The 13133-nt window shown below is 36.9% G+C and overlaps 1 protein-coding gene across 3 annotated transcripts in view; it reads right to left on the bottom strand.

Annotated features, from left to right (window-relative positions):
* Positions 1-2185: 2185 nt before the first annotated feature.
* TRPC6 (transient receptor potential cation channel subfamily C member 6) overlaps positions 2186-13133 on the bottom strand; it is a 124010-nt gene continuing 113062 nt past the window's right edge. For all 3 annotated transcript variants that reach the window (XM_065881320.1, XM_065881321.1, XM_065881322.1), the window contains 4 exons: positions 11979-12053; positions 4596-4679; positions 3040-3115; positions 2186-2337 (listed from right to left, as the gene is read on the bottom strand). In XM_065881320.1, the coding sequence (XP_065737392.1) occupies positions 2186-2337; positions 3040-3115; positions 4596-4679; positions 11979-12053 (387 nt within the window). The remainder of the gene's footprint in view (positions 2338-3039; positions 3116-4595; positions 4680-11978; positions 12054-13133) is intronic.

Here is a 13133-nt window from a genome sequence, read left to right as displayed (position 1 = left end):
AGACAGCAGTTTGGATAAACACATTTAAATTTCTTAACCACCTAATTTGAAAAGATTAAGCTTACTGCAACATGAATACAGGATTTAAAGCCAGTGGTCTTGAGATATTTGAAGGATCATTGTGCTTTGACAATCCTTTGCCAATATGCCTTGAATTAAGTTCTTGCTGGAATTTTTAAAGCCTTTCTTAAAATATGCTTGAGTTGTCTTTTTATCTTCCAATTAAAAGGAAATTAGAAGAGATGCCAATTCAGCTGCACTTCAAGGAAAATGTGTTGACTTCAGGACATTTAATTTTGAACAATAACAGGTGGCACTTGATGGCAGTGTCTTTTACTGAGGAACTCATTGTCATGCCTGTTGCATTTCCTAAAACTTACATCTTGTCAAGTCAACCCAACTTAAAAGACACTGAGACATCTAAATACCTTTTCCAGAATCTTCTGGAGTCAAGCCCATTTGCTGTCATAGGGGCTTGGAGGCGAGTCTCTGGCATGGCGTGACACACAAGCTTTATGCATTTAGATTATTTTAATTTGCAGAAAGTGCATTTGGTTTTGAGGTTGATTTTTAAAATTTCTGATTCAAATGTTGTCACAAAACATTTGAAAACAGACCTTTTCTGTATCACTAAATAATTTCTCAATAAGTAATAACCATAAACACAAAATCACTGTATATAAAACTCTCAGCTATATTTTCTGATCTGGTTACATAAAGGTTTTTTGATGTAAACTAAATCAAAGTTGGGGCTAAATAGATTCTCTGAAACCATTTTATCTTTTTTTTTTTTTTTTTTGCGGTACGTGGGCCTCTCACTGTTGCGGCCTCTCCCTTTGTGGAGCACAGGCTCCGGATGTGCAGGCTCAGCGGCCATGACTCACGGGCCCAGCCGCTCCGAGGCGTGTGGGATCTTCCCGGACCGGGGCACAAACCCGTGTCCCCTGCATGGGCAGACGGACTCTCAACCACTGCGCCACCAGGGAAGCCCCTGTGACCATTTTATCTTTAAAATGAAATTTAAAATTTGCTTGAATTTAAAGCAGCACTTCCAGTCAATGCTCAGCATCATCCAAATGTTGACAGTCTTTGGGTAGCTGAATAGTGAACCTTCATTTCTTTCTTTTAGTTGTTTTCGATATGGCCTCATATCATCAGTAAGTAATAGCAACCTCTTGGTAAATGCTCATGAATTCAAATTCCTGTTTTATATATTTTGAGAGGAGGGTAGGACATACTAAGTATTTGCAAGTTCCCTCAACACGTTTTTTGCTTTACATTTGAGGCCAAACATAAGAATTCACCTGTAAAGCCCCTTGGAAATGGCACAAAAATTGTGCTATAATTGAAGCAAATAACGATAATTGTTTGTGGCTTTGATACTTCTCCAATAAAGTGTTCTTATTTGGCCAATAATTTTTCAATAAAATAAAAAATTGTACATTGTACAATAAAAAGTATAATATAAAGAGCTTTTGAGTATCTGTATTGGCTGCCAAAGAAAATAGGACAAGTATTTCACATGCACATGTGCAAACACACACACACACAGACACACACACACAGAACTGAACTATGTTTCCAGAGTTCAGTGAAGGAAACACTTTTTCACTGGTAAGGGTAACATTTTTAAAGAGATGAATCAGAAAATTTAGGAAAAATTTAACCCTGTTTTGCAGATATTATCAATCATATTCTATGGGGGCTAAGAAGGGTAGATGATTAAACAGTATTCTCTAAATGGCAAGAGATTATTTTTCTCTAGATTTCAAGTCTGGAAGTCACCAGCAAGGGATCCATAGAGCAGGCAAGAAGGTACCTGAAATCTCCATCAGGGAAATACCACAATATGGTGTGTCTGCCCTGCCAGCTAAAATGATTCCCAGGCAGACACTACATGGCAATCACATCATCACAATAGTTGTACCCAAGAAAGCAGTTTACAAAACAAGCACCAAACAACTGGGAATAATTTTCATCATAATCTGCAAACTTTAGCCTGAATAATGAAATTTAATCATCAAAAATATTAAATAGTATAGTTCCAAATAATAGGATGACCCAAGTTATCTTTGAACATTTTCTTCTCTAAAATCTGGTCATATTGGCACTTAAAAAAATAAATCAGAAAATAACATGGCTTCAAGTGGACAAATAAATATGAATTTTAAAGAAAGACTTTGCATTATCTATTGCTTTCCTCTTGATTTGGTTTCATTGATAATTTCTCCCCAAGTTTTCTAATAAGTTCTGCCAAGTCTTCTGAATTTTGAGATTTTTCTTCAAGAAGTTCATAGCGGAGACTTGAGATGTCCTGTTTAATTTCCTTCAGCTCCCCTTTGCAAAACAAGAGTGATAAGAAGTCAATTGTAAATACGTAATGCAGAGAAACTAGTGATTCTGGGATAGATTGAAATGAGCCTTAATGCCACACACATCTGTATTTTGAATCCCTTCAAAGGAAATCACTTTTTAATGGGGGCAGGTTTCTATTTTCTCAGCTCTGTATTTTGGTTAGTGAAAAGATTATAGAGAAAACTTACAATGTCGTCCTCCTGAAGTCAGTGGAAGGGAAACACTGGTGGCAAATGTTACAGGGTTTGGGGGCAATGGACCCTTACTATCCCCAACCACTTCCTTCTCCCTCCAAGACCCCACGGATATAACACTGTTCGCTCTCCCTATCCTTGGGTTTTATGTGTGCGGAGGTGGAGGGTAGACTGTAGTAGTTACTTCATTTTATATAAGGGACTTGGGCACCCATGGATTTTGGTATCCACACAGGTCCTGGAAACAACCTCCCACGAATACCAAGAGATGACTGTAGTTACTTATCTAGCAAGTGTCATCTGCCCCCAACTGCGGAGACATAGCCTATTTCCCCAGTGTGTAGCAGTACTGATGGTTGGCGAGATCCTGTCTTCTCCTGTTGAAGCTCACCCTTCCCACGCCCATCTCTCCAGCTCTCCCTCAGCTCTGCTTTAGGCCCCAGGTCCTGGCTTATGCTCAGGGGCTGACTTGTCCCTGTGTTCAACTCACCTTCATTCACTTCATCACTCTCCTTATCTATCTGGGCTTGTAATACATATCTTTTGATGAGCCTCTTCATTATTTTCTAGACAGAGAAAAGAGAAATCCATCTTAGTTTTATGTTCATGATAAATCACTCATTTGGAATAAGTTTCTGATTTTTTCTCTCTTTAGTAAGCACTTCAGAAATGATAGCTATGAAAGATTAAGATGATTTATCTGGTAGGGGATGCATACTATCTCCAGATTTTAAAAGTAATTTTCACATCACCAGGACTAATGACTCAAAAGTTAATTCTTGGGAAAAGAATAAGTTCAGAGCAAACATCTAATCCTTGATGTTCATTGTTTGTATTTTACTTGAAAGTGTTAGAACAAGACACAGCCTTAACAGCTGGGCAGGTCAGAGGTGTGCACTTCTGCACGTGGAAATGGAAAGTTAAGCAAATGTGCCCTCATTTATGGCTTTTCCCCTCCATTACAAAGAAATGGAGCCAGTTTTGATTTTATACTTGCTAATAATTTAGGAATGGCTAGCTTCGATGTAATAATATTTCTCCAGTACTTGAGCTTCCATCATGAGGATATTGCTTTTACTATGTACTTTTCATAAAAAGTAAGAGGCTCAGCAAGTATGCAGGAAGTCCTGGGTGGATATATAGCTAAACCAAATCTTGCTACCTAAACCCTAAACTAAATGATAGTCAAATCCCACTTTCAAGAACTTATCCTAATGATGTAATTAGGTACATGGACAAGTATGTTCATAGTAGTCTACTTATAATAGTGAAAAAAAAAAACACCTTAAATGGCCATCAATAGAGGATTATTTATTTGTACAAAGGAATATAGTACATCCATTAAAATTAATATGAATATATGTTTTGTGAAGTGAAAAACTATTATTCATTATATAAGTCTTGTTAACTCATTTATATAATATTACGTATACATTTCTATAATAATATTAAAATATATGTAAAATTATATACATACATATAATCATCTGGAAGAATATTCACCAACAGTAAGTAGTCTTTACTTCTCAGTGGTGGGGTTTTTTACTCTCTTCTTTATGTTTTTTGTAAGATAGACTTTTTTTTTTTTTTTTTTTTTTGCTGTGTTCATGTACTGGAAGACTTTATATAGTTAGGACAACAGTTCTACTCAAATCGATCTATAGATTCAACACAGTCACAATTTTGGAATACACAATCAATTCTAAAATTTATATGGAAAGGCAAAGAAACAGAATAAACCAAACAACTTGAAAAAGAACAACAATGGAGAATTCACATTAGTAAGATAGGCTTTTTACAATAAACGTGTAGGCTCTAAATTCCATGATGGCAAGATTTCACCTATTTCGTTTGCTTCTATATCTCTAGTACTTAGAAAGTGCATGGTACGTGGTAGTTACTCAATAAATATTTTTTTGAATTAGTGTATTATTTTGATATTGAGAAAAATATCATAACAGTTCATTTTCACTTAAATAATCACATAGTTTGAGTTTCTAAATATTACAAATAACTAGTCTTATTTCTTTAAAAATTAATGCTTACCTGATATTGTCTTGGAGGATTACTGAAACTGTTTAACTGGAAATCTTCTGAACTTCTTAAGCTTGATTGTTTACTATGTCCAAACTGTATTTTGAAAAAAATTAGAAATTGATTATCATTTAATTTTTTTTCAATGTGATGATATTTATCTCATTGTTATATATGTGAACTAAGTCTCGTATATATAAATAATCTTTTCTATATGTATAGTGCCATTTTAACTTAATTTGCTTAATATTCTGTCTTCCAAGACAAATCATAGACACTTTAGGTGTGTTCAGCCTCTCAGTGTCTATTAGAGGTTGTCTGAGGACACTCTTAGACTTTGTGGCTATCAATCATTTTGTCATGAGAGTCATGTTTTAACATTCCCACAGATACACCCTTGGTGGAGGAAGAGGCAAACAAGTTGAGAAAATAATGGTGGTGATCTCAGAAGTCCATTGATGAGGGATCCACAGTCCAGCATGATGGACTACACCATCCACACCTGCAGTAGAGACTGTGATAAGACTCCTGAAGAAACACCAGGGTAAGACTTTGTTGTAGGATAGGATTCAGGTGCCAAGAAAGCACTAATAAACCATTTGAATTTTAGGATATATATATAGTATCCTATCTGGTCAGCACTTTTCAAATAATACAGTTGCTTGAATAGGAAAATAACAAGGAAAGTAATCTGCAAGAGAGGTGGTAAAGTACCATATTAACATGATAAGAGGATGATTAAAAACCTCTTTAAGGCATTTTCTAAAGGGAAAAAAGTGGTTTTACAAAGAAATAAGTAGGAGAAATTGAGCAAAACACAACATCTCCAAATATATATTTTTGGGGGTGTAAAACTCTTTTCCAGGGGAGAAGAAACTTCAAGACTATCTACTAAGACAGCCATGATTTATATTTCCCAATGACATCTAAGTTGCTACAGGTAAAGCTCAATGAGACTCAATTAAAATCCTTGACTTCAATGCATTGATGCTTTAAATGGCCACATGCTGAATTCAAGCAGCTATGCACACATTCATCCATTAAACAGGTATGTGTGAGTGACCTCTATATGTAAGGTGCTGTGCTATGTTCTGAGTATTTAATGAATAACATAAATAACTATGATCTAGCTGAGTTATAATAATAGGAAAAGTATGGCAAGGCTGACAAGATTCATATTCATTGTGAAGATATTGTTTAGATAGCATCCTTTTCCATGTAGCTATTTGCCTTTTATTTCACCCTCTCTAATAATGTCAGCAAAATGTCCGTATTTTTTTTAACTTTATATTAACTTTTAAAAAATTAAGATAAAATTTTACAATTGACCAAATTAACCAGAGGGGCAGCTTGGGTTCTGTAGAAGAGCACTTGACAGAAACCTGAAAACTCAAATCTGGCTCTGCCACAAGTTAGCTGTGGGAGACTAGGTGAGAAGCTGAAACCCTACAATCTCTTCTGACAGTGAAGGGAATGCCCTAGTTGACCTCTACAGTCCTTCAAGTCCTACTAATTTATGAATTTGTGAAACAGATGCAAACTTCAACATATTTTAATAATATTTTAATGTTTACTTTCAAATTACATAATCATTTATTTTTATAATATTATAAAATATAATGATATTTAATATATTAGATATGATTCCTGGATTTCAAACTATGATTTATGCTTTAAAGACATCATTAAACATGATGACCAGAGTCATCACTTCCATCCCCCAGCTTTTATGATAAAGCATGGAGGGTGAGGACAGGTTCACAATCAGAGCAGAAGGATCCAGGCAAAGGGAATCTTTGTGTGCATCACGTCCATCTCTTCATGAATGCACAGCCTCATGGTGGCAAATCATTAATTTGATGTCTCCTTCTTTTGTTAGAGGCCACTAACACATCCAAATGGTGTTCATGGAAAAAAGAAAGTGAAAAATTATACTTCTTTGAGAGCTTTTTAGAGATGAATGTGTGGACCTTAATACTCGTTGTGCTGGTCATTCCAAATTAAGGCAGCTCCACAACCCACCATGTCTATGGCAATCATCCTTTTTTGTAAACTTAGTATTATATGAACACTATGCAGGCTTTTTTTCATTTGCTCTTTTCTAACTTAAGGTTTGTTATTCCCAATTCCTGAAACACTCATTTCCTGGCTCTTTGCCTGTCTGACTTGCTTTGTCTGATCCTCTGGAGTTTAGCTCAACACATAAGCTCCTCAAATGGCTTTCTCTGCCTACCCCATGAAAATAGATCTTGAGCAAGCTAGGCCTTTTGTACCCTTCAAAACATGCTTCACAATTGCTAATTACTTTATTCACTGGCTTGTTTACATGGTTATTGTCTACATCCTCCTGGGCTCTACAGAAGGAGGGACTTTGTTTAGTTTATCTCAGTGCCTTAAGAGCCATCGCTGTCCGGCAGATGGTAAGTGCTCAAAAGTTGTTGGTTGGTGAATGAATGAAGGGAGAAGTGCTTTCGGGTCACTAATAGAGTTCACCTAGTTTCTGAACAACTTGCTATACAAGACGTGTACAATACAGGTTCGTGAACCAATTGGCTGCAGCTCAACCACACGGGAAAGATAAATCTGAAACATGGTTTTAAGGCAGATGACTTACAAATTAATACCCTGGATGACACAGAAGAGGTAACAGTACCAGGAAAGCCAGAAAACAGTTTTCTGTTCATTTGATAATGGGTATAATTGTAGATTTTCCGGATTGTAGATCTTGACGTGTCAATGACTGCAGCTACAGTGTGTCATACAATTTTATAACACACAGCTTCTCTTTGCATGCACCCAATGGGTAGAATCTGGGATTTCTCAACTGCAACATTTTTGACACTTTGGGCTGGGTAATTCTTTATTGTGGGGGGCTTCCAGTACATTGTACAATGTTTGCCAGCACCCATGGCCTTGACACCCTAGATGCCAATAACAGTTCCCCTCTCTAGTTGTGACAACCAAAAAAGTCTCCAGGTATTACAAATGCACCCTGGACTGCTGGTAGTGTGGAATCAAAATTACCTCTCAGTGGGAACCACTAGTATAGTTAAATGGTATATGACTAAACAGTTACAAATTCATTTGGATCACTTTTATGTGAAGAGTTCTGCTCTAAATCTGAAGTATGAATTTGGATGCAAATATAACATTTATTTAGCAAAAATTTCTAAACAGTTTCTGATATATAGTAGGTATTCAACAAATACATGTTTAAAAATTTAATAACACAAAGGAGTAATATGTAAGAAGAAACTTACCCAATGGTGCAAAGAAGCATTATTACCACTTGGTGGCAGAAAATTCTAATTTATATTTGTTTTGATGTACAGCTACTAAGATAGACTGGGAAGTCAAGGGAATTCAGTTGGCAATATGAATAGCATTTAAACCTTAGTGATTTGGACATTTATAGATGGCACTGACGCATAATGTGATGAGAGTGGGAAAGCGGAGCTTGTTGAGTAGAAGCAGGAAGGACTGGGTGTAATGAGCTTTCTTCCTGTCTAATGCAAATACACACTCTGATTCTGAATAAAGCACTGCCTGTCCTTTTTCCCCCATACCTTCTACCGCATTTCCTGCATTCTTTATGTTTCTTTTCTTTTTTAATCCTAGTAATTAGTTTGATATTAGCATTTCTTATCTTGCTGCAGCTTCATTGTAGGATTAGAGTGAGGAACACTAAATAACTTGTTTGTTATTCATTAAGAATAACAAGTAAGCCTCAGGCTTGGGAATTTTTTATGTTGTTGGACATAGTACTAGGAGTCAGTCTCCCATTCCCCACCTTGAGGGGTCTGAGGCAGGGATCAAAGCAATGAACTGAAAATGTAGAGGAAATATGATCAGTCAGCAGGGGATGCACATATGACATGAAACCATGTGGTACAGTGCTTGTAAAAGCTCTTGCTTGAAATCAAACAGATATGGATTTGAATTCTGGCTCTGTCATGTGTCTGAAGTGGGACTTTGAGCAAGTCATTTCACCTCTATTAACCTAAGGTTTCTCATGTATAAAATAGGGAAAATAATATTACCTACCTTCTAGAGTTAATATGAGGATTAAAGAGATAAGGTGTGTAGAATGAGTAGCTTGACATAGAAGATGTTGTACAAGTGTCAACAGCTATTATTATTGTACAGAAGGATAATTATCTACTATGTGACTTTAGGCCTATTTCATGGTTAGTTTTAATCTGCTCTATTTCTTTTGGAGACACTTTGCTGAATATTGCTTTTTACTGATGTGCTCATGTCCATGACTAAGTCATCCAGGGAATGAAATACTCAGTGATTCCCATACCCAGATAAGCATTAGAATCTCCTAAGTACTTATTAAAATGCACATTTCCAGGCCCAATGGCCAGAGATTTTAACTCTATAGACCTGGAGAAGAGGATGGGTAATTTGTACAAATTCATCAAGTGACCCTGGTGATAGTAACAAATTGGAATCACTACATTATATAACTGGTTCATCAGATGACTAAAAAGAAAGCCCCTGACCTAATTAGAAGCTAAAGGACATAGTCCCTGGATATGTAACTGATAAAACAAAAAAATCTCCACATCTCATTCAATCCAGTACAGAATGGACCCCAAATCCTAAAATAACATCTACGCTCCATACTTGCCTATGGTCCATGGCATGTAAAACCTGCTCTGAAACTGACTACTTGAAGGGGATCTGTTCTAGAGCTGGAACAGAGAAATATTCAAGAAGTTATTTGGCATTTTCAGGTTTATACATGTAATACAGTATGGCAGAGACTGAATATTAATGTATGCTGTCCTTTCAGACTATATGTCTGAAAAGCTAATGCTAACCACCAAAGTCAGTGATACTCGGAGCTGAAGGAGATGATTAAAGATAATAAATAGATATGCTAAAAAGTATTTTTATATGGCTCATCTGACTGATTTATATAGTGTCCGTGGAGCAGATGTGAAGGAAGGTTTGTGCGACCTAACCACTTTAACTTTCAAGGAGCCAAGAAAGAAGACCCCAGCGAAATAGAAACTTAACTGTGCCATTTTAGACATAGACTTTATGAAAAAGAATGAACAAAAGCCATGCAAATGGGTTAGGGAAAACACACAGCAACAACAGGCAAAACTGATTGGAACTATAAATGGTTGCTTTAAAAAACATTTTCTCAGGAATATAGTTAATGTATCAAGCAAAAGCAAGCTATGTGAAATATGCCTCAGTTTTGTTCACCACAAGCTTAAATGGTAAGGGAAAATAGACACTTGTGTTGATTTGGTCCTCTAGGAATCAAATGCCAAGACAAAGTGAGAAATATGAGATGTATTCAGAATTATGCCTGTGAAAGATAATGGGAAGTGGCAGCAGAAGGCATAAAAAGCTCCCAGACCGTGAGGCACGGCTCACCTGGGAAAGAGGGAAAGGTAATAAGATTGTCTGGGAAAGTCAGCCAGCCCAACGGGGAGCTGTGGTGCAGAATGCCCCAAGAGAGGTCCTGTGTTGTCTTGAACTATCCGGGACCAAAAGAGCATGGCCATGGCGGGAAAGCTGAGGGGACCCCAAAGATGCTGCAGCCGGAGGCTGTTAGCTGACCGAACTCCTTGAAGCAGGCTCTCTCGAAAGAAAACATGAGCCATACATTCCCATGGCTGCCACAATAAACAGTCTCTCAAAAGGGTCTCTAGAAGGTTCAGCTGACATTGGAATCAACATTTCATCGATCTACCACTGTGATCAGATACCAGAGGCTTCGTATTGCTGTTAAAGAATTTGCTTTCTCCTGGGATTGAAATATGTGCTATCGGAAAGTGTAGAGTAATCCAAGCTATGTTTAAAAAATATAAAATGTATTTTCCAGATGATTAAAACAAATTTTAAGTTTCCACATTTTTTGAGAAACTCTAAAGAAAATAAAATTATTTGATTTGAAAGACACTATAGTTTCTATCATAAAGAAAAAAGCCATGTTGATCCCCCTTGAATTTTTCTCATATTTGTCCAACGCTTTATTGTTATCATGCATTCATCATACTTTCAGCACAAGTAATTTCTTACTGGAAAACTATAAAATCCAACTCACACTGACCTATTTTTGAAAAATTTTTATTGAGTTATTCATAACCAAATAACAAAAAGCTGCTTCTTTGTAACAAGTACTTCACTATTTGTATAATAGTGTTTGTGATTTACAAAGCATCAGCTGAATCCTCTCAACAATTTTGTGTGATGGGCTGTACAACTTGATCATTCCTATCTCGTAGATAAGGAAGTTAAGGTTCAGAGAAGTCAAACGAATTGCTAAAGGGGCAGAGATAAGATGAGATCCCAATCTTCTGACTACTTGGTTCAATGATCTGGCTATATCAATACTATATCAATACATAAGAGTATTCCTATTTTGTTGGAGGAGGTAACATACTTGGCTTAAAAACAAAACAAAATAGCATCCCTCCTTGGCATTTGTGTCCCATGGGGTGGCCCTGTAGCAGAGTTCTGGCTAATGAGATATAATAACAGAAATTGTTGGGAGGCATCTCTGAGGGTGATTCAGCTAGGGGCCCACTTTTCCTTTGCCCCATTCCTTCTTCATGCCTGAAAAGTGGGTGTGATGTCTGGAGGTGAAGGTGTCATCTTGTATCTGACTATGACAAAAAAAATCCTGGAGAACCACAGAGACTCACTCCTGGCAACCGTCCTGTACTGCCAACTCTGGAGAGTTAAATGAGAGGGGGAAAAACAACTGTCTTGTTGAAAACACCATGATATGTGCAACTGAATGCTAGTCCCACCAGATACACTGCCCTTCTCCTAATGAATTCACTCATAATTTCCCTCAGCAACACGCATTTATTGTACCCCTACTATGTGCCTGCTGCCAGAATGAAGCAAAAGTCCTCAGCATCAGGGATTTTGCTGCTCCAAATTACGGAGCTGATGCAGCTCCAGGGTACATTGCTCATTATAAACTGGGCTGATGACAGAAACCATTAAATTCTCAGGGTGCCTTTTTGTGACAGCTTCTTGATTACTGACAAATAATGCAGCTCTGTTAGGTATGCATAATCTCCACCTGAGCTGCCGAGAATTAAGTTAATTATATCTCCATCAGGTCCCTATTGTTTCAATTTTCCCTTCTTTACATCATAATTTCTATATTCCATCACCCATAAGTATCCCAGTATACTTGTTTACTATCTGTCTTAAACAGCCATGTAATTCTTTTTGCTGATTAACAGGACACAGGCTTATTTTTACTTCTCAATAACAGATTCTTTGAGCATTGTTAAATTGTTAATTCTTTAATGTGTCTACTGTTTCTTGAAATTGCTTCTGAACATCTGTCCTTTTCTCTGAGTAGAAAGCCTGAACCTACTCGTGGTTTCATATTTTCAAATGTGATCTTACCTGTCTTTTGTCAAGTGATAATTTTGAAAGGTCTTCATGACTTCCCAGAATTCCAAATTTCTTTTCTTCATTTCTCTTTTAAAGATAGAGAGTAAAATAGGTACAATCACTAATTTTACATTGGGAATTATAAAACGAATTTCACTCTTTCTTTATTCCATATTCTAAAAGCCATCTGGTCCCATTCTCCAGCAAGTTTCAATGAGAGAAACATATTCTTATTGAGGTCTTCCCTTTGGTGAGTACTTGGACATTTTCTTTTGGAGACTGAATTGTCGTGGGTTGCAGCTCTAATCACACCTGTAAACTACACACTTAATAACATTAAGTAAAGTGAGGGAAATTTTTGCCACTCAACACACTGAGTTCTGTAAGTTATACATTTGGAGGAGCACCAAAGATGGCATATTTTTCCAAAATTCCTATAGAAAATAATGATAATACATTTAAAGAGGGCTTTAGAATTCTCAAAGCACTTTTACATATTTATCTGATTTGATTTTCATGATGTAGATGCAATTTTTTTCCCCATATTACAGTTGAGGAAATTGGAGCTCTGGGAGCTTAACTTGAGAATCTCACGTAGTAAGTAGCAAATCATTCAATAATAGAATCTTATAGCTGCAAGGAACTTTTACAATCATTTGGCTTAGTTGCCCACCAGTGTAGGAAAACCTGTAAATTCCTAATGTTGGTCAGCCAACATTTATTGATTACTTGCAATGATGGGGAGCTCACTATTTCACAAGACAGCCCACCACTCTGTTGGGCAGATCTTCTTGTTACAAGTTTTTCTTATTTACATAGAACTAAAAATGAACTATTTGCAACTTTTGCCCATTGCCTCTCTTCCTATTTTTGAAGAGAAAATTAAATGTGCTTCCTCATTAAAATTGGGAATTGGAAGCAGCCAGCTCCTTCACGTCCCCATAATATGACACCATATCCACACTTGTTCCCTTCCTGGCCCTCCTCCTCTGGAGGCATCTAGTCCCTCAGTGCCCCTTCTGGATATAGAGTTCTGTCCCCAGCAGAGTTCCCTGCTGAGAGTAACCTCCCCACCCCCATGCATTCCACACAGCATTCTATATGCTCCACACATTTCTAAACCCACTGTGATTGTTCTACTCCTTCATCTAAGCACTAGACCTCTTT

The sequence above is a fragment of the Phocoena phocoena genome, chromosome 8 (assembly GCF_963924675.1).
Source record: "Phocoena phocoena chromosome 8, mPhoPho1.1, whole genome shotgun sequence".
In the NCBI taxonomy this organism is placed as follows: domain Eukaryota; kingdom Metazoa; phylum Chordata; class Mammalia; order Artiodactyla; family Phocoenidae; genus Phocoena; species Phocoena phocoena.
This window is presented reverse-complemented; position numbering and strand designations above follow the sequence as displayed.